Genomic DNA, 19,582 nt, shown 5'->3' with positions numbered 1-19,582 from the left:
TCAGTTTGACATTTCGTTCCTAGGATTATAGTCTTTATTGGGGAGCAGGAAGCTGGATAGGGAACTACAGAAATTCTCAGTGTTGAACCCATTTTTTTTTTCAGCTGAAATACAAAGAAACCTATGAGAAGCAGAAGGGTCACTACCTGGCTGGAAAAGAAATAAGTGAGTTCCCCGGCGTCATCCATTGCCTGGACTTCCAGCAGATGCGGAGCGCGGTGAGCAGTGCTTGCTTCCTGTAGATGAGTGCGACTTCAGTGTGCTCCTCTGTCTGCCCGCTTAGAGCTTTCCCGTGACTCAAAATTAGCTGGGGGAGAGAGTGGTATGGGATGGACCATCTTTCAGATGTCCTCAGCCTCACCCGGGGACCCTTGGAGTCTGTGGACATTGTCCCCACTTCCCTCTACCCCCTCACCCCCATCCCACCCCACCCCACCCAATTTTTTTATTTTACCCAGCATACACTAAGGGCTTTGAATTGGCAAAAGGGGGAAAACAACTTTCCTGTTTACAATGCATTATACAGGGATGGGAAAATTTTTTTTAATTGTTAGTGTTATTTTCAACATTATTCTATGCATACTGCTCTACATTGGAGACTAAAGAAATTGGTCAGAATAATTTAAGTTTTAATGCCATAACAATTTTTTTGTCTTTAAAAACATCTTCAGTTGAACTACAGAAAAGATTATGAGGACACCAAAGCCAATGTGCATATCCCCAATGACATGATGAACCACGTGCTGGCGAAAAGGTGCCAGTACATCCTCAGCGACCTGGAGTACCGACACTACTTTCATCAGTGGACGTCACTTCCAGAGGAGCCCAATGTTATCCACGCCCGAAACGCCCAGGAGATCTTAAGTGATGTACGATGCCCTTTCTACAGTTTAACTAAGCATATAGACTCCTTCCCCTCCTGCTTAACCTTCAATGGTACAACTTCTGCTCATAGACCCTGAAATTTTCACAACTAAGTGGCATAAGAAACCACTCTTTATGTAAGAACCCCTTTGAGCCATAGGGCACCTGTGTTGAATACTTAATCTGTTTAATGCTACACTTACACTTAGGCACTGAGACATCTTTCAACCAGTAAGTAGCTTTCAACTAGTTGGGTTGAAAGCCAGGGAGCTGTAGGAAACCATCCAAGTGACCAACTGTAAAATCTGAATGCCTGCCACCCTTCATGTTTCTTCTTCACTGCAGAATGTATATAAAGATGATTTAAACTGGCTGAAAGGCATTGGCTGCTATGTTTGGGATACACCCCAGATCCTCCATGCCAAGAAATCATATGACCTCCAGAGTCAGGTGAGCCAATCTTCCTATAAGGACCAACTATCCAGATGTCATCGTGGTCCATGGTGGCATCAATAGGCTGCTGTCTCTAAGCCCTGGTTGAGAGACTGCTATAAAGGTGTATGATCTAAGGCAACCAAATTGGTCCCAATCAAACCTCTTGTGGGGACCGGCTCTGGTATGAGTCTGTCCCATGGCTGAAGGCCATGCGTACTGATAACAGGATGTTATAGAGAAGGGGGCTGGTGGATGGTGAACTGTACATAGGCATCTCCATCTTGGCCAGGTTAGCTTGCAGAATATAGGAAGTGAAGTGTGCTCTGACAACAGGTACATATGTTTTGAAAGGGAAAAAAAAAATCAAAATCTGGGGCATGTCCCAGCATGTAGCTGAGCTGCAATTGGGCAGCTCTCATGGACTATTGGCATGGCACCCCAGGATGCCGCTGGGGGGAGGGGAGTGCTGAGAGGTGGCACGGAGCAGAGAATGAGATGAAGACAGACACCTCACACAGAGGAAAGCTGTTGCTTGTTTTGGCTGCCACGCAAAGCCCGCAAGCCTCAGAGGGATGGCACCCTGTTTCTTACAGCAGAAAGCCAGAAATAAAGAAAAGAAATGCCTGAGTTGCCATAAACAGCTAGTGCTGCTTTTTACTCTGGTTTTCCTTCACAGCTACAATACACAGCAGCAAGTAAAGAAAACCTACAGAATTATAACCTGGTCACAGATACGCCAGTTTACGTGACTGCTCTTCAGAGTGGCATTAATGCCAGTGAGGTACAATGTCCTTGTCCTGTCTGGTATGGCAAGCCTCGAGATGTATCCTACCAGCAGAGGTATGCAAGGGATTTTCCTTTGTCTGCAGGTGAAATATAAAGAAAATTACCATCAGATTAAGGACAAGTATACCACAGTGCTGGAGACAGCAGACTACGACAGAACCAGGAACCTGAAGAGTCTGTACAGCAGTGTGAGTGGTCTTTGCCTCATACTTAGGAGCTGCCTTTTCCCCTTCAGAGACAGTAAGAGAAAAAGGAGGATAAAACCTTTTCCCCAGACCATAGAATTCCAACCTTACCTATAGATTCTCACTACACAATTAAACTTCAAATCAAAGAAACACCCCAGGATTGACGAAGCCCATTGGACAAGAACAGAGACACAGGAAAACATTGATGTGGGGACTAACCAGAATGCAGCACCTGTATTCACAATATTTTTTTAACCCTTCTAGAACATATACAAGGAGGCTTGGGATAAGGTGAAAGCCACCAGCTATAACCTGCCAAGCAGCACCTTGTCTTTGACACATGCAAAGAACCAGAAGCACCTGGCCAGCCATGTAAGTCACATGCAAAAATCATAGCCTCCCCTCCCCCTCTGCTCTCCTCCACTCCCCATACCAAGAATTTCCGCCCCCCCCCCAGGCTGTTCATATGTTACCCAGAAGCATCTCCCCACATTCTCAGGGGGTGTCTAGCAAATACTTCCAATAGCTGGGCACCAGAGAGCATACTCACTGTGTCTTCTCAGGGTCTCACAGTCGCTGGAGAGTCACACATACCACCAGGAGGACCCAGACGCACTCTTTCAGGCAGATGTACAGATGAACTAGATAAATAGCATCTGCTTCAGCCTATAGTGGAGAGAGAAGCAGAAACAAAATACCACACAAGGATAGAGAGCTTTCCAGCCAGGCCTGGAGGCTCACAGCTCTAAGTCGAGCATTGGGGAGACTGCATTCGAAGCCAGTGTAGCCCATGGTAGTGAGTTTCAGTCTAGCCTGAACTACAGAGTAAGACCTTGTCCCAGAAAACAAAACCCAAAAGAGGATATTTCAATAGAATTATGTAAGATCTGGTGCAAAGCTAGGCTAGTGAGCATGGTAACTTGTTACTACACCATTACTGAGGAGCATGCCTCTCATTTGGATTTGTAAATACACGTCACAGAGCCTGGTTTGGAGGTTTTTCTTATTCTGTTGCGGATTCTTGGCAAAATGTTGTTGGAATGAGGGGTGATGGGCATAGAACAATTAGGGATCCTAACATTAGTTGGAAACTTTTTATTTGGTTGGTTGGTTTGGTTTTTCAAGGTGGGGTTTCTCTGTGTAATAGCCCTGGCTGTCCTGGAATTCCCTTTGTAGACCAGGCTGGCCTTGAACTCACAGAGATCCACCTGCCTCTGTCTCCCAAGTGCTGGGATTAAAAATGTGTGCCACTATGCCTGGCCTAGTTGGAAACATCTTTTTAGCAGGGAAAAAAAGGATGAATTCGTTCGAATGCTAATTTTTCCTAGCTGAGGGGCAGAGCATCACTAAGAGCCTGGAATGTTCTGTTCTGGAAAACTCTGGTGGGAATTGTTTGGCCTCTAGTTGCTGAAGTAGCTCCCCACTTCCGCTGAGAATGGGTCTCTGAGTGCTGACAGCCTGTGGGGTACTCCCGTGGGCTAGGACGCTGGCTCTCACCATTGCCTTTTTCCTAGCTATTCGAGTCTCAGAGTATTGGTTGATAGGTAGCACTGCCAAAAAACTAAAGCCCAGCTATAATACCTTTTTTAAATTCTTGGAGAAACTGAGATTTGGGGAATTGCCACTTTCTCAACCACAGAGCATCACCCCTTAAAAACAAAGATTCCAAGCATAGCCTGAACCTTTCACTCAGGATAGGAAGAAGGAGAAAGCCACCTCACTAAACAATTATTTTACTATCACTTACCACAAGTTGGGAGTGTGGCTTAATGGTAGACTGTTTGCCAAGCATGTTCAAGGCCCTGGGTTGGATCCTCATCACTACAGACATTTGAACCAATTAAGCACAATCCTAAAAGCAAGGTGTAGTTGTAGCAGCAGTGTTGGTTTGGGCACTTAAAACAATACAATTTTATGCACTGTCCAGGATAAAAAGTACTTTCAGATATAACCCGATTTACTGGCCCTGTGCTAGCTCTAGGGTCTTTTTAAAGTAAGGAAGTGAGCACCAGGAAGAGTTCCAGCCTGCCCCTCCCCCTCCCCCACTGACCCTTCCACTGTTTCATGCTTTTTATTTGTATTTTTTAATAAGTCTTAGTCATCGTGTTTTAGCTTTTCTACTTGTTCTCTGTAGATCAAATACCGAGAAGAATATGAGAAGTTCAAAGCTCTTTACACATTACCAAAAAGTGTTGAAGATGATCCGAACACGGCACGGTGTCTCCGAGTGGGCAAACTCAACATCGATGTAAGTACCCGCCAAGAGGCTTTAGTGCAAACAGAAGTTGAACCAAATAGCCCTATGTGCCTATATAAAGAAGGTAAGTACTATCTCAGCCGAGAGGTTGGAGAGATGAGATGGTTCGGAGGTAAGAATCCTTGCTGCTCTTAGAAAGGACCCAAGTTTCTTTCTCAGAACCCATGTCAGACAACTCACAACTGCCTGGATGGAACTCCAGCTATGGGAGCCTGACACGCATGTGGCATACACTCAAGTATTTACACACACATAGACATGTGCATAAAAATAAAAATAGATCTTTTAAAATATGCAGGTATTAATCTACACAAAACGCAAGGAAATTCCAACCTCTGCCCCCAACCCCAGTTGCTCGCTTACGAGCTGGAGAAGACAGACACACCATGATGACTCAGTGGTTTTCCTGGTAACCGGATTGTCACTTGACTTTCACAGCGCCTGTACCGATCGGTGTATGAGAAGAACAAGATGAAAATCCACATGGTGCCTGACATGGTAGAGATGGTGACTGCCAAGGATTCTCAGAAGAAAGTCAGTGAGATTGACTACCGGCTGCACCTCCATGAGTGGATTTGCCACCCTGACTTACAAGTCAACAGTCACGTCAGGAAAGTGACAGACCAGATCAGCGATGTAAGCCTGTTGCTTAGAAGGACCGCCCCCGCCCGCCGTAGTTGCCCCACCATCCTCACATCCCCACACTGATGAGAAGCAGGCTTACCTGCATATCCGCCTTGCCTTTTCTTATGATCCATGAGTCTGAGGGGATTTTAAAGCTCTTGCTGGAAGCAGGGCTGAGCAGCTTTCTGTGGCCTCTCAGCCTCCTTGCCCCATAGCTTTTGCTTTTAATTCCCTCCCCAGTGTCACCTGGTCTAGGGTATATCTATCCTTTAGTATTGAAGGAATGGTCAATTTTTTTTCCCTCTGATCCTCCGCATCTGCTGAAACCCCCTAGATTGTGTACAAGGATGACCTCACCTGGCTGAAGGGCATCGGCTGCTACGTCTGGGACACTCCTGAAATTCTCCACGCAAAGCATGCTTATGATCTACGCAATGATGTGAGTATCCGTGTTTGATTGGTTGGTATATGCACACACGTTTACACAGTTTCGAGTCGAGGAGACAATGTTTAACATGAGAACAGTGCCACGGCCCGGTTGTGCAGTAAGTCCTGTTGAAGATGGATAAGCTGGAGGAAGATGCTAAAAACAGAGTAGTTGTTTCTTAGCAACACATTTACTATTTCCATCATATAACCTGAAGTGGCTGGGCCACCCTCCTCTTTGGAGAAATGACTCCAGTCTCTCCTCTCTTTTAAACTGTCTTGAATATATTAAAAACTATTTTGAATATGTTATTGAGAGCATAGTTTTTTTATATGAAAAACTCATTTGTTAGGATAATCAATGGGATTTATTTGTAAGGAACAGGGGAATTTGCCACATGAAGTAACGTGGCAGTGAGGATTCCAGTGAGAGTTTTTGGAGAAGAGCAGCCATCACACCTTCTAGATCACTCTAAAGCCCTGTATGACTGTAAACACGGGTAGTGTGGGTTGCTATAAAACTCAAGTCCTTCCTCTGCATATCACTGGCAGGAGGGACTCTCAAGCCCTCTGTGAAATCCTGTGCTGTCTGGTGCAACACATGTCCCAGCACAGGGCTTGCTTGCTTGTTCTTGGCAGATCAAGTACAAAGCGCATGTGCAGAAGACGAGGAACGACTACAAGCTGGTGACCGACACACCGGTTTACGTTCAGGCTGTCAAAAGTGGAAAGCAGCTGAGTGACGTAAGCCCTCCCTGGTGGAAGTGACTATGGGTAGCAATGAAGGTGGGGCATGGCTCAACCAGAGGCTGGGCGGCGGCAGCCTTTCCTAACGGGGGACTGGACTTGGCACCTGAGAACCTGCTTGCAAAGCTCCCTTTCCCTAACATCTGGAGTGTCAGTAGTTGGCAGGGGTGAAGCTGTTAAGTGAGCTGAGCCTGTGAAATGCTTTGTCCAGCGGTGCTTTCTGTTGTTGTACTGTGTGTAGTGAGAGACATTTACGTCTCCCTGTCTGGGCCTTCTGATAATTAGAGCCAGCTGGTAGAATTAGAAGGAAGTGGGCTGTGGTGTTTAAGGATGTTGGAGTCCTTCCTGCCTCTGCTGAGTAATACAAACCTGGAAAGAGAATATACTTCCTCTGAGGCTTGGCGTCTTTATGTGTAAAACGGGGAAGGATGTGTGTGGGTTCCCTGTCGTGCCTGAGAGCGGGCAGAGAAGAGAGCCACCAAGCGGTCCTTTTTCAGTTATATGCACACGTAGCAAGCAACTATTACATTCCACCAGTGGGAATCTGCTCCCACCTATTATCTTGACCTTACAGAGGGAAGTTGTCCACCCCTGTCTCTGACACCTGAGCTGTGCCGTCCACTTTTCAGGGCTGTCTGTGGCCTTGGTTCTGAATCCCCTGCATAAGACACAGTAGCATAGCAGAGGTCTCTAGGAGCCTCTGTTCCTTTTTCTTTTGTTGTGACAGAAACAATGGGAAGAGCCATTTAATTTGTGTCTCACTTTTAGAGAGTTCAGACCATGGTTTCTTCACTCCAAGTACTTGGGCGGATATCATGGGGGTAAGAGCATGTGGTGAGCACGAGTTCTCTGCCTCGTGGTAGAAAGGGGAGAAAGGAGAGAAAGGGGTAAGGAAGCAGACTTGGGGCAAGAATCTGACCAATTTCCCCTAGCTAAGTCCCCACTTCCAAAACAGTGCCACCAGCGAGGGTCCAAGTAGTGGTGGCAATGGAGGAAGGTCATATTTATAACAGTGAGCCAAAGGAGCAGGCTGCTCCCTTTTCATGGTCTTAAATATGGACTTCCATTTGCTGTGCTTCGCTCCAACAACGCTACTGCAGTCTGAACGAACTCCCCTTACCCCTCTCGGCTTCCAGGCTGTCTACCACTATGACTATGTGCACAGCGTCAGAGGCAAAGTGGCTCCAACTACAAAAACCGTGGATCTGGACCGAGCCCTGCATGCCTACAAGCTTCAGAGTGAGGTAGGTGTCGGGAAAGGGGACTATCAGGAGAAACCCAGGCCACAGGGCGCCTAGAGGGATGATGGCTGATGTATCCTCATTGACTGGTCTTGTAAGATATACAAATGCTGCTCCATTCAGTGAGTTGGAGAAACAAGCAAAGAAAAACAAACAAACAAACAAACTATTCCATTCAGTGAGTTGGGAAAAAAAAGACGACATGCATTGACGTCCCTCTTGACTAATGGGATCCTCCTACCAAGCAATCAAACATAATAAATGGCCATGTAGTTGACCGATATTTGCAAGTCAGAAAGAAGAGAGCTGGTGTACCATCGCTGCTTTTCTGTTTTTGTTTTTGTTTTTTTAATGTGTGAGTGCTCTCTATCTGCCTGCACTCCTGCAGGCCAGAGGAGGGCACCAGATCACATTATAGATGGTTTGTGAGCCATCATGTGGTTGCTGGAAATTGAACTCAGGACCTCTGGAAGAGCAGACAGTGCTCTTAACTACTGAGCCATCTCTCCAGCAAGCCTTAAAACCACAATGGCAGAGTTAAACATGTGAAACAAAAGGCTACGAACAGTAAGAGGTGAAGGCAGAAATCACTGTTTGAATTTGGAAGAACTTCGCACCGACCTGCCATCCCCTCCCTGTGAAACCTCAGGAAGCTGCTCTGGCTTCAGTTTTTACTGCTAGCTTTTATTTTGCACATGAGATGTCAGTTGATTTTTTTTTCAACTTTAAACACTATTCTTAAGCTTGCAGCTCCCCCTGAGAGCCAGAATATTTAAGACAACAGACAGACCCATCCCCCTACCCTCCTTCTCCACCAATATATGCATCTTGACCTCATTCTCTGATGTCACTGTATTTGTGGGGGAATACCGGAGGTCAATGTCAGATGCACCTTAGAGTGATGACTGCCTCAGGGCCCATTGGTGGCTTCAGTATCTCCTGACAGTGGGTTAAGTGACGGAGGTGGCACTTGGCTGCATGTCCCGAGTTCTTGCTAGATGTCAGGTACATGTTTGGAAGCACAAACAACCTCTTCTCTATAAGCAGTTTCCCTCTTTCCGCCTTGTCTTAACTTTTCCCATTGCTTTGATGAAATACCCTGACCAGCATAGCTTAAGGGAGAAAGGGCCTGTTTTGCCTCATGGAAGGGAAGTCATGTTGGCAGGAGCTTGAAGCAGCTGCTCACATTCTGTTCGCAATCAGGAAGCAGAGGGAGATGAAGCTAGCATCTTCTTTCTATACAATCTAGGACCCAAACTTAGGGCATAGTACTCCTCTCCTCTAGGGTTTGCCTCTTCGTTTCAGCCAATTCAGTCAAGATACTTCTTCCTTGACATGTCCAGGGCCTCACCTAATATAATCCCACATGGGGATGCCTAGAGGCCTGTTTCCTAGGAGGTCCTATAAAGATCCTATAGAGACGACAGTACCAACCCCTACAATGCAGTAAGAAAAGCAGAACCTGCCTGAATTTATGATTCTTACATAAGTTCTTAAAATCAATTTAGAGAGCATAAAGAGATCAACTGTCTGACCAAAAAAAATCGAACAAACTGCCTGTGATATGTTTAACTACCTATTATATGATACTTAGGAGACATTTTGCTTGCTCTCTTCCATTCTGGCAGAATTTGTACAAGAAAGGCCTGCGCTACCTGCCTACTGGGTACAGGCTCCCAGTTGACACGCCGCATTTCAATCACACCAAGGACACCCGCTACATGAGCAGCTATGTGAGTATTCCTCATTCTGTCAGGGTCTGAAGCTCAAATGTGAAGAATTTATTATTTAGTAATCTGTTCTCGTGCTCAAATTACACCCAGGAGGCTCAACGTGATGCTGCAGAGGGTAGGAGCCGACAGCATGTTTACTGGGGATGGGATGGCACTGGCTGTGTCTACAGTTGGGGTGCACCTGGCTGGGATAATGAGTTAGAACAGGGCATCATGGGCACCTTGGCTCAGTGATCACTGTTCTCAAAATGCCTCTGTTTCAGCTGCCCTTAGATTAGCAGCATCCCGAACTCTCCCCACGTCATTTACTAGAAACACAACTTCACAAATGTGTTGTGTGCCACGGATGTAAACTCAGGAGATGTCACTGTGTGTCCCTTTGAGGTGACTTCTTGCTAAGCTACAGACTGTGACACTTCCCTTGACTTCCACCTCTGTGCTCAGTTCATGGGCACCCAAGGGGTATCTAAACTCCCGCTGCTTGTGACTTGCCACTGGTTGCCTCTGGCGCTTCCCTTTCCTGGGTTTTTTAAGAGCCAGCACAGGACCTGAGACATGTACCCCAGGGGCATGGCTTAGAAAAGTTTAGTAGTCTACAGGCCATACTGTGAGCCAGCCATTGGCTGGACATACGATTAAGCTCTCTTTCATTGATGCTCATCTTCAGAGTCCTGAAATCAATACTGCTCACCAGACAGTGTCAGCACGGCCTAATAAGGCTCTGCCAGAGCAGACATAAACAGATGCAACAACCAAACCTGTTATTTTTTAGAAACCAGTCTATAAGTCATTCAGCAGTATTAAGAATATCATCTTGGGCCTTTTTATCTTTTCTAATTGTTAAGCCACTTTGAGATTAAAGTGATAGGTTTTCTTTTCTTGCATTTTGCATCATTTCCAACAAATAGATTTACCTGGTAACATTTTTCTTTACATTTCCAGACATGTCTTTATCATTTAACTAATAAGCCTCAAGGCTTAGGAAAATAGTTGAATCATGTCATTGGAGCCAGTGAGATGGCTCAGAGGTAAAAGCATATGCCATGGAAGCCCGACACCTGATTTGACTCCCAGAGCCCATGGTGGAAGGAGGAAGCAGATTCCAAAAAGAGGCCCTCCAACCTCCACATGCATGCCATACACATGTCCTGCACCCACAGGTGCACATCATGGACATACATGCACAGTAATAATAAAGACATAACATTTAGTTTATGTCAATGATTAGTTCTTACACTTGATGTTTAGGGAATAAATTTCAAATCCAGGGCAATCTCTTTTCTAATTGAGAAATACAGTACAGTCCTTTGTACAGCCATAACTGATCTCTGTCTATCTGTTTTTGCCTTTTCAGTTCAAATACAAAGAAGCCTATGAGCACATCAAGGCAAATGGATACACGCTTGGACCCAAGGATGTCCCATTTGTCCATGTCCGGAGAGTCAACAATGTTACTAGTGAGGTACTGTGAACACTCACTCTCTGGGAAAAATACTGAATTTCAAAATCATGGCGTTGTTTGAAATGCATTAAGAAGTCTTGTGTTTCGTCCGTAAGCTTACAGCCTGAACAACAGTAGGAGGACCCTATTTTGATTCTGGTGTCCCTCGCAGTGTTTTGATTTTCTATTTTGTTAAATCATCATAGAGACTTGGTTCCATAGGCAATGATGAACTATCTACTAAAGAAGTCATTTGTTTTGATATTTGCATTAAATCTTTCACTCAATTATAGTTTTGTCTGACTTCCAACCCTGCTTGGCATCGGCTGTATTTGTGTATCTGCCCTACTGGTCAACCATCCTGTGGAATGCAGATCACTTTGCACTCAGAATTCTCCACCTGAATGAAATAAGCAGTTTCTCTTATTGTAATCTTAAAGCATTTTAGAGTCCCAGAATTTCCTCTCCTGGATCTTTGTGTCAAGTATTAAGTTGTTCGTCAGTCAGTAGATGCCTTGTGGTCCCGCCCTGAATACTTAGAATCGTTTCTCCTTCACTGCAGAGACTGTATCGAGAACTGTATCATAAACTAAAAGACAAGATACATACAACTCCAGACACACCTGAAATCCGCCAAGTCAAGAAGACCCAAGAAGCTGTCAGTGAGGTGAGAATGAAGGGAGCAGACAGGCCATCTTCCAAGGAACAAATGCGGCCATTTGCTTTCTAAATGTATATCTTCTGTTCCTTGTTTTCCCTTTAGCTGATCTACAAATCAGACTTCTTCAAGATGCAGGGCCACATGATCTCACTGCCATACACTCCCCAAGTGTTGCACTGTCGTTATGTGGGAGACATCACCAGTGACGTAAGCATCTTATAGGCTCTTTCTAAAGGGGCCCTACCAAGAGGTAGCATTGCTTTCAGCATTTAAGATATTCGGTGAGCTTTGAAAATCCTTTTCCACTGCATTCCATAAACTAAATGTACAACTTGGAGGTGAGATTGTGAGGGAACTCCCAGAGGTCTCCAGCCACAGGAAAAGTCACCATGAGAAAACCCACGGGGGTGGCCACCATGCCTGGTCATTCAGTGGCCCCCACTCTACACCAGCATAAGATCTTCACCAACCCCTACCAGTCAAGTGTCCTAGACCATATTGGGTTTCTCTCTCCTCCTGGTTCTGTTAACACTCCCTCTTAGCATCTTCCTAATGCCATTAAAACAAAACAAAACAAAACAAAACTCTTTGGATGTCTCCTGGTGGACCAACCCATTGAATCTGTAGGTTTTTCCATTGACAGGATAACACAATATTAGTGCTCCTCCTTGGCTCAGTTAGAGGTGTGACTTACGGTTTGAATGTGGGCAGAGTAAGAGCATCAGGAATACTTGTTGAATCAAGCTGTAAACTGTAGTGCTTCCCTTATCTATAGAGGAACCTCCCATAGACCTCCAGTGGATGCTTCAACCATGGCTACACTGTCATATGAACACATACTCTGGATAAAGTTTAATTTGTGAATTAGGCACAAGATATTAAGCTTAACAGCTAATAATAATACAGTAGAACTGTTGTAACAATATGCTAGGATAAAAGATACTTAAGATGTACAGACTGCTTTTTTTTCTGGAGTATTCCATTTTATAGTTTTTCATTGCAGTTGACAATGGAAAGCTGAAACCACAGAAAGCAAAGCTATGATAAGGAGAGCTACTCTGCACCAATAAAAAAGTGTGCCTGGCCGGGTGGTGGTGGTTCACGCTTTTAATCCCTGTGGATTAAAATCACAGGTGGATCTCTGTGAGTTTGAGGCCAGCCTGGTCTACCATGCAAGTCCAGGACAGCCAAGGCTACACAGAGAAACCTTGTCTCAAAAACAAAAAACAAAAAAGTGTGCCCATCCTGTGCTTTGTGTCTTGTATTTACATGGGCTCATAGCCAGCTGTCTGTGTTTGTCCCACAGATTAAATACAAAGAGGACTTGCAGATCTTGAAGGGACTTGGCTGCTTCCTGTATGACACTCCTGACATGGTCCGTTCCCGGCACCTACGGAAACTCTGGGTGAGGACACACCTTCACAGTGCAATATCATGCACCCCACCAACAGCTTCCAATCAGGGGAGCAGCAGACAGAGTCTTAGGTTACATCTACTTTTAAGGAGAAATTTGCCATCAACTTGAGTCAGTCATAATTTACTTATGATGATCTGTGCCTATTATAAAGGCAATGAACTTAAACAATGGCTGTTTTTGTTCTTGCCTGGGAAGACTAAGAGGGGCAAAGCATAAAAGAGTGTGGACATAGTTGAGACTCTTAGTTTCCCAGGACACATTTGGAGCCTGCTCAGTTGAACTATTCCATCCATTTGATAGACATAACATGTGGTCCCTTAAACGACTAATCAACTTGTGTTTCTGCCTTTCTTCTTCTAAGTCGAACTACGTGTACACTGATAACGCCAGGAAGATGCGAGACAAATACAAAGTGGTGCTTGACACCCCAGAATACAGAAAAGTGCAGGAACTGAAGACACATCTGAGCGAGGTAAGGATGCATCACCTGTCTCTACACGAGAGGCCGACAGACCAGATGGACTGAGCTACTCAGGAGTCTCAGTTCCTGTCTATGGTGACCAGTGCTCAATGATGACAGGAAAAAATGTCCCTTCTGCCCTTGACTGCAGAGTGGCCCAGTGTCTGTCTATGCAAAGCAGTTGAGCTCACATTGGTTCAATTTATCATTTTTTTTATCTTCTTGTAAAAAGACATTAATACTTGCCCTTCTATAACTAGGACAAATAGGAGACTTGTCATGATTTTACAGCTTAGAAGGTCTTTGTCTTATACAATTGTCTACAAACTAACATTAATTCAAGTTCTTCTGTCTTGAGTATGGGACCAAGAGTACAGCAACAGGGTATTGACTCAACAGGAGGAAGGGAGGGAGGGAGGGAGGAAGGGAGGGAGGGAGGGAGGGAGGGCTCAGCAGGCAACTATTCATAAACCACCAGTTTAGAAGGAAGAAACTTAGCCAGTTGCAGTAGTGGGTCGCCTGCCTTACCCACGAGTAAGCAGTCAGGCCATCTGCAGAACACTAGCCACACCAGCTGAACAGGCATGACAGCGGTGACTTGTTTTGCCTCTAGCTGGTGTACCGAGCTTCGGGCAAGAAGCAGAAGTCCATCTTCACTTCAGTTCCTGACACCCCTGACCTTCTAAGAGCCAAGCGAGGACAGAAGCTTCAGAGTCAGGTAACGCCTATCAATTAGCATGCCATGGGGCAGTAATGTCTACGTGACATTCCTGGCTGGCCTTGCTGCAGCTTGTGAGCACACTTTGTAGTTTCCTCAAGACTATCATAAGTGCACTTACATTTCCACAGGCAAGGATGCCACATCTTCTTTGCTAAGGGCCATTTAATTTTGTCCTCAGATAAGTAGTCATGGACTCTGTAGTAAAAATGGTTGTTTGATCACTTCAAGAATATGTCTGTTACCCACGAACAAATGAAACTATGTTACACGTGTAGGCAAAGTTAGGAGGAAAGGATAGTGAAGAATCTTTCAAAATCCACCCAGTCTTCAGTTGGAATTCTTTATTCCATGGCTTTAGACTGGACCACACCCAGCAGAAGTGTTGTTAGACAACTGGTTCATAGATATGTGTTTTCCTTTTATAAAATTCTTTTATTATTATTATAATTTATTTACATTACATCCTGACTATAATCCCCTCACTCTTATCTTCCTGTTCCCACCCTCCCTCCCTTTTCTATTCTATTCCCCTCCCCATGACCTCTGACAGGTGGAGCCCTCCTCCCCCACTGTCTCACCACAGCCTATCAGGTCGCATCTGGATAGTCTGCATCCCCTTCTTCTGGGTTCCCATAGGACCCCTCTCCTAGGAGGCAGTGCTCAAATAGAGGGCACCAGAGTTCTTGTCAGAAGCAGTCCCCTGCTCTCCCCCACTCCCCACGTGGAGAATGAGCTGTCCATTGGCCACATCTGATCAGGGGGTCTAGGTCCTCTGCTTGCCATGGCTTTGGTTGGTACATCAATTTGTGCAGCCCCAACCCATCCCTGGTCTGGATGTGTGTTTTTAAAGGTCAAGTACAAAGAAACAAATAAAGAAACATATACATAACAACCAACTCAGGCGCGCGCACACACACACACACACACACACACACACACACACACACAAAGACTCGAAACAAAGAGGACAGACTGTACAGATGAAGCTTCATCTCTATCTCCTCCCCTGCTCTCTTGTTATAGTATCTCTATGTTGAGCTTGCCACTAAAGAGAGACCCCATCACCACGCTGGAAACCAGACCACAGCCTTGCAACATGCTAAAGATGTGAAGGACATGGTCAGCGAGGTAAGTTGGGGATTCCACCCATTAGCTAAGAAATACTGCCAAGCCTTCGCCTGCAATTTCCAAGGAGAATTTTATCACTACAAAGTGTGCTCAGCGTCACCCAAACACGGAAGCTGTACCCTTAATCGTGAGATATGTTGTGCCTTTCCCTTAGATCTGTGACTTGGGTGTAAATTGGGAAGCGTAATAAAATACAAACTTGGGCTGGTGTCATGGCTCCACACATAAAGTGCTTGCAGGACAAGCCCGATAACCTGAGTTCAATCCCCAGAACCCACATACAATTGAGAAGAAAATCGATTCCACAAAATCATGCACATGTCACATACACACACACACACACACACGCACACACACACACACACACACACTACAATAATTATAATAAATTTTAACCTTTTTTGTCTTTCTCTTCTATTTTTATGCCGTAGAAAAAGTACAAGATTCAATATGAAAAGATGAAGGACAAGTATACCCCAGTTGCAGATACGCCAATCCTCATCAGAGCCAAGAGGGCTTACTGGAATGCCAGCGATGTAAGCATACTTTCCTTCCGTCTCCGGTTGTGACAGGGAGAGTTGTGGCTATCTAAGCAACACAAAATGTGACTCTTGGATGGCATCCTAGAGATACTTAATAACCAATTTTCTTAGACATAAAATCATGGCCTTGGATGCAGACAAAACAGATTCAGTTCGGTTGCCTGCTCTTTAATTCTATATACTTGTCTAATTTTTCTTATGTGTAGAATAGGATGAAAACCATGGTAATGAAGTAAGACTACACACCAAAAAATGTGAATAATGTGTCTAGTACAATACTGAGCTCTTAGTTAATGCTTGGAAAATGTTCTCTCCCATCTCTTAATTGCCTAATATGGAATGTGTGGGTTCCAGGACATGTGAACATAGTAGCTAAATCAAAAGGTGGACTTTCTTTGTCCACATCACTTGATCACTGACAAGTATGCCTTTTACTGGTAATGAGTTTATCTAGTTTTGATGAATAGGAATTATAAGTCTACTTGAGAGAGGTGGCCAGTTCTTCCTGGCTTTGTAGCCCAGAACTCAACTGCAGATTTGCTATCTATTGCCACAAGCCTTAGTGGATGAGACAACTTGAGACTTAACACCTAGCCAAAAGCTCCAGCTAGCACCATGTATCCACAATATAGCTCTAAATTTCATGGGCATATAAGGTAATTAGTAGGAAAGATACAAGTACAGTTAGCTGAGAAAACCATTGATTCTCCTCAAAATCTAACCTTCATCACAGTCTCAATCTTTGTATGACATCCCCTGTATTTATCAAGGTTACTGGCAAGTTGTTCTCATTTGGTTTTGTTATCTTGTCTAGGCTTTTACTTTGTAGCTGAGAGTAGTCTATTGCTCACTGTGTAGCCCAGGTTGGCCTCAAACTTACAGCAGTCCCTCCTGAGTATTGGAAGTACATTGTTTGAGCCACTGTGACCAATACTACTCACTATTAATTTGTATCAAATTTAATTTTCTTTGCACAGGGATGGTTACACATGAAATTGATGCCAAGGTCTGACTATGCCCTAGATCTTCCCCCGTGCCAATTTTTATATCCTTAATCTTTAAATAGTCCTCAGCACCAATTTCAAGAGCCTTAATCTTTAAAACCACCCAATGCAACAAGGGTGCTATCTGGTGTTAAATTTAATGTATCCACCATGGCTGATGCAGCAAGTAATTTTCTACCATCACTCTTGTAAAGAACAAAGTATTTCAGAAAAGATATCTTTCACTAATGCTTACTCAGTTATTCAAGAAAATAACTGCTCGGGATTAAAAGCAGCCTGCCTAGATAAACATGTCTTACGTGGATGAGATGAGTAGTGTTATCACGTCACAAAGACAAGGGAAATTTCAAGATTGCTTAGTAGTGGAAAGTCATTTTAATAGCAGGAGCTGGGAGGTGAGTGGATGTCTCCCCCAGACATGTGCATTATTATGTCTTAGATATAGTAAGGTCTTTGTTGTTGTTTTCTTCCTTGACACCCCCCAAATAGAATATTTTAACATTTACATACATTTTGTTATGTTAAGAAAAACAGCAAAGACATGCAGAGAATTCTAACATGCCCCACGCAGTGTCCCTCATCACCGACAGCTCATTCTACTGTCAGACATTTCCCACAACCACACACTATGAGCTATGGCTCTACCCACTACTATTTCACCAACCCATGTATGTTGTTTTGTTTTGTTTTGTTTTGTTTTGTTGGTTTTTTTGAGACAGGGTTTCTCTGCGTAGCCTTGGACTCGCTTTGTAGACCAGGCTGGCCTCGAACTCGCAGCGATCCGCCTGCCTCTGCCTCCCGAGTGCTGAGATTAAAGGCGTGCGCCACCACGCCCAGCTAGGGTTTTGTTTTGTTTTTTTTTTTAATTATGACTTTTCCTTAGTGTCTTTTTATCCTCCAACATCTGGGATGACTTTTCAAACTTTCCCCTAAATTTATTCCTGGGCAAAAATGTAAGAGTTAAAGCTGAACAGAACTGATGTGTTTAACTTGGCAATCTTCACAATCTGAGCTGTATTCTCTCTTAACAGCTTCGCTACAAAGAAACGTTCCAAAAGACTAAAGGGAAATACCACACCGTGAAGGATGCGCTGGACATTGTGTATCATCGCAAAGTCACAGATGACATCAGTAAAGTGAGTCCCAGGGAATCACTACTGAAACCCATTATACTTTTCTTTTCCCCTAAAGGCAATCTCCCTTTTCTAAACTTTCAGAGAGATAGGCTTTACATTAGCTTTGAGTCGTCTTTATAGCTGCCTTGACGTTCTTACAACAGGTGAAATACAAGGAGAACTACATGAGCCAGCTGGGAATCTGGAGCTCCATTCCTGACCGCCCTGAGCATTTCCACCACCGGGCAGTCACTGATGCCATCAGCGATGTAAGTGTTACCTGTAATTTTTCACGTCAAAAGCCGTGTTCCCCTGTGAGCTGTTCAGCCAACCACTGTATAAAAACTGGTAGAACACTTGCCTGGTTTACTTTTGGGGGGAGGGGGATGGGGAGGGGGCATGAGTATCATATGCCACACTACACGAGAAATGGTCAATGTCGCGTGTTCAAAGAACAACTTCCGGGAGTTGGTTCTCTCGTTCTGCCATTAGGGTTCTAGAGATCAAACTCTATGGCATGTACCTTTGCCTGCTGAGCCATCCACCTGGCTCCACTTCCATAGATTGTTAGATCTTGTGCATGGTTATTCAAGTCATTAAATTTAATTACTAAGTGAGTAGGCCCAAGCTTAGGAGAGGGAAATTATACCCATATTAGTTACTCTATGTTTTCCTCTATGACTCAAAGCAATATAGTTCATGCCCCTCTTTCTTCCTTTGAAAAGAATGCGACAGAAAGCAATGCCCATTTAGAAAGAGGTTTCACCTGTCGGCATGACAACATAGCTACCAAGCCAGTGCTGTTCTCTATGGAAAGGTACACTGGTTTAGAGTTGATTTTAATCAATAAATGAAAACTTCTACATATTCAAAAAACAAATCAGAAGAAGAAATCAGTAATTTCTAGAAATGCATTTAAATAAAAAGGACTTTCAAATCTTCGTTATTTGGCAAACGTTGGGAATCAGCGTTTCTAATTCGTTCGCTTGGATGGCTCCTAACCTGTAACTATTTGGAGATGAATTACCAAAACTCTGTGATATCCCTCTTCTCTCAGGTAAAATATAAAGAAGATTTGACCTGGCTTAAAGGCATTGGCTGCTATGCCTATGATACCCCTGACTTGGCACTAGCGGGACAGAACAAGACTCTCTACAGCAAGGTATACCTACCTTCTCAAGGAGAAAGGCTTCGCGCGCTACATCGAAAACTGAGCTCACAAAGATGAGCGCTGAGGAAATTGCCTTACGTAGCTTCATCCCTGTCCTCCCTTCTAGACCCGATAACAGCACCCCATGCTGACCTCTTCACTCTTTAGAGATTTTCATTTTTGTTTTTGTTTTATTTTTTAACAGGCTGCTTAGTAGCCTGGGCTGGACTAAAGTTCACTATGTGTAGCCTAGATTGGCCTTGAACTCAAAGAGCTCCAGCTGCCTCTGCCTCCCGAAGTGCTAGGATTAAAGGCGTGTGCAATCATGCCTGGCTAGAGATTTCCTTAGTGATAGCTTCATTAACTGTAGTCTATTTGTATTTGATTTAAAAAATATTTAGTATGACTGTTTACAACTCCTCCAGAATTTCCTCTCATTAATGTATATGAGTGATTCATTCGACTAAAGCATTAATACAGCAACAAATACCAAGTGTGGGTATTTTAATCTACGAACAATTTGGTCCATAAGGCAAATCAAGTTTTTTAGGGCCCCCTTTTCCTGTTTACAAAATAAAGCAGTTGAATTTGTTTTTAATCTAAAATAAGAAACTGCCAATTTTTAGATGTGGGATGGAAGGT

The 19,582-nt window shown here is 44.2% G+C and overlaps 1 protein-coding gene and 1 long non-coding RNA gene across 24 annotated transcripts in view; one reads left to right on the top strand and one right to left on the bottom strand.

Moving 5' to 3' along the window:
- The window catches only part of NEB (nebulin), a 200,884-nt gene that overhangs the window by 132,252 nt on the left and 49,050 nt on the right, over window positions 1-19,582 (top strand). For all 23 annotated transcript variants that reach the window (XM_084798870.1, XM_084798874.1, XM_084798871.1 and 20 more), the window contains 23 exons: window positions 105-218; window positions 672-869; window positions 1,210-1,314; window positions 1,976-2,080; window positions 2,169-2,273; window positions 2,538-2,645; window positions 4,408-4,521; window positions 4,969-5,166; window positions 5,489-5,593; window positions 6,220-6,324; window positions 7,464-7,571; window positions 9,197-9,301; window positions 10,656-10,763; window positions 11,305-11,409; window positions 11,506-11,610; window positions 12,710-12,808; window positions 13,182-13,292; window positions 13,894-13,998; window positions 15,025-15,129; window positions 15,561-15,665; window positions 17,707-17,811; window positions 17,955-18,059; window positions 18,848-18,952. In XM_084798870.1, coding sequence (XP_084654996.1) covers window positions 105-218; window positions 672-869; window positions 1,210-1,314; window positions 1,976-2,080; window positions 2,169-2,273; window positions 2,538-2,645; window positions 4,408-4,521; window positions 4,969-5,166; window positions 5,489-5,593; window positions 6,220-6,324; window positions 7,464-7,571; window positions 9,197-9,301; window positions 10,656-10,763; window positions 11,305-11,409; window positions 11,506-11,610; window positions 12,710-12,808; window positions 13,182-13,292; window positions 13,894-13,998; window positions 15,025-15,129; window positions 15,561-15,665; window positions 17,707-17,811; window positions 17,955-18,059; window positions 18,848-18,952 — 2,628 coding nt within the window. The remainder of the gene's footprint in view (window positions 1-104; window positions 219-671; window positions 870-1,209; window positions 1,315-1,975; window positions 2,081-2,168; window positions 2,274-2,537; window positions 2,646-4,407; window positions 4,522-4,968; window positions 5,167-5,488; window positions 5,594-6,219; window positions 6,325-7,463; window positions 7,572-9,196; window positions 9,302-10,655; window positions 10,764-11,304; window positions 11,410-11,505; window positions 11,611-12,709; window positions 12,809-13,181; window positions 13,293-13,893; window positions 13,999-15,024; window positions 15,130-15,560; window positions 15,666-17,706; window positions 17,812-17,954; window positions 18,060-18,847; window positions 18,953-19,582) is intronic.
- LOC311607215 lies at window positions 173-5,470 on the bottom strand. Its single transcript, XR_014782557.1, has 3 exons — window positions 5,255-5,470; window positions 2,824-2,939; window positions 173-307 (listed from the first exon to the last, which is right to left on the bottom strand). It is a non-coding gene; the product is annotated as an uncharacterized lncRNA (long non-coding RNA).

The sequence above is a fragment of the Acomys minous genome (assembly GCF_964271855.1).
Source record: "Acomys minous genome assembly, chromosome: 10".
Taxonomy (NCBI): domain Eukaryota; kingdom Metazoa; phylum Chordata; class Mammalia; order Rodentia; family Muridae; genus Acomys; species Acomys minous.
Note: the sequence above shows the minus strand (reverse complement) of the source record. Positions and strands in the feature narration are given on the sequence as shown.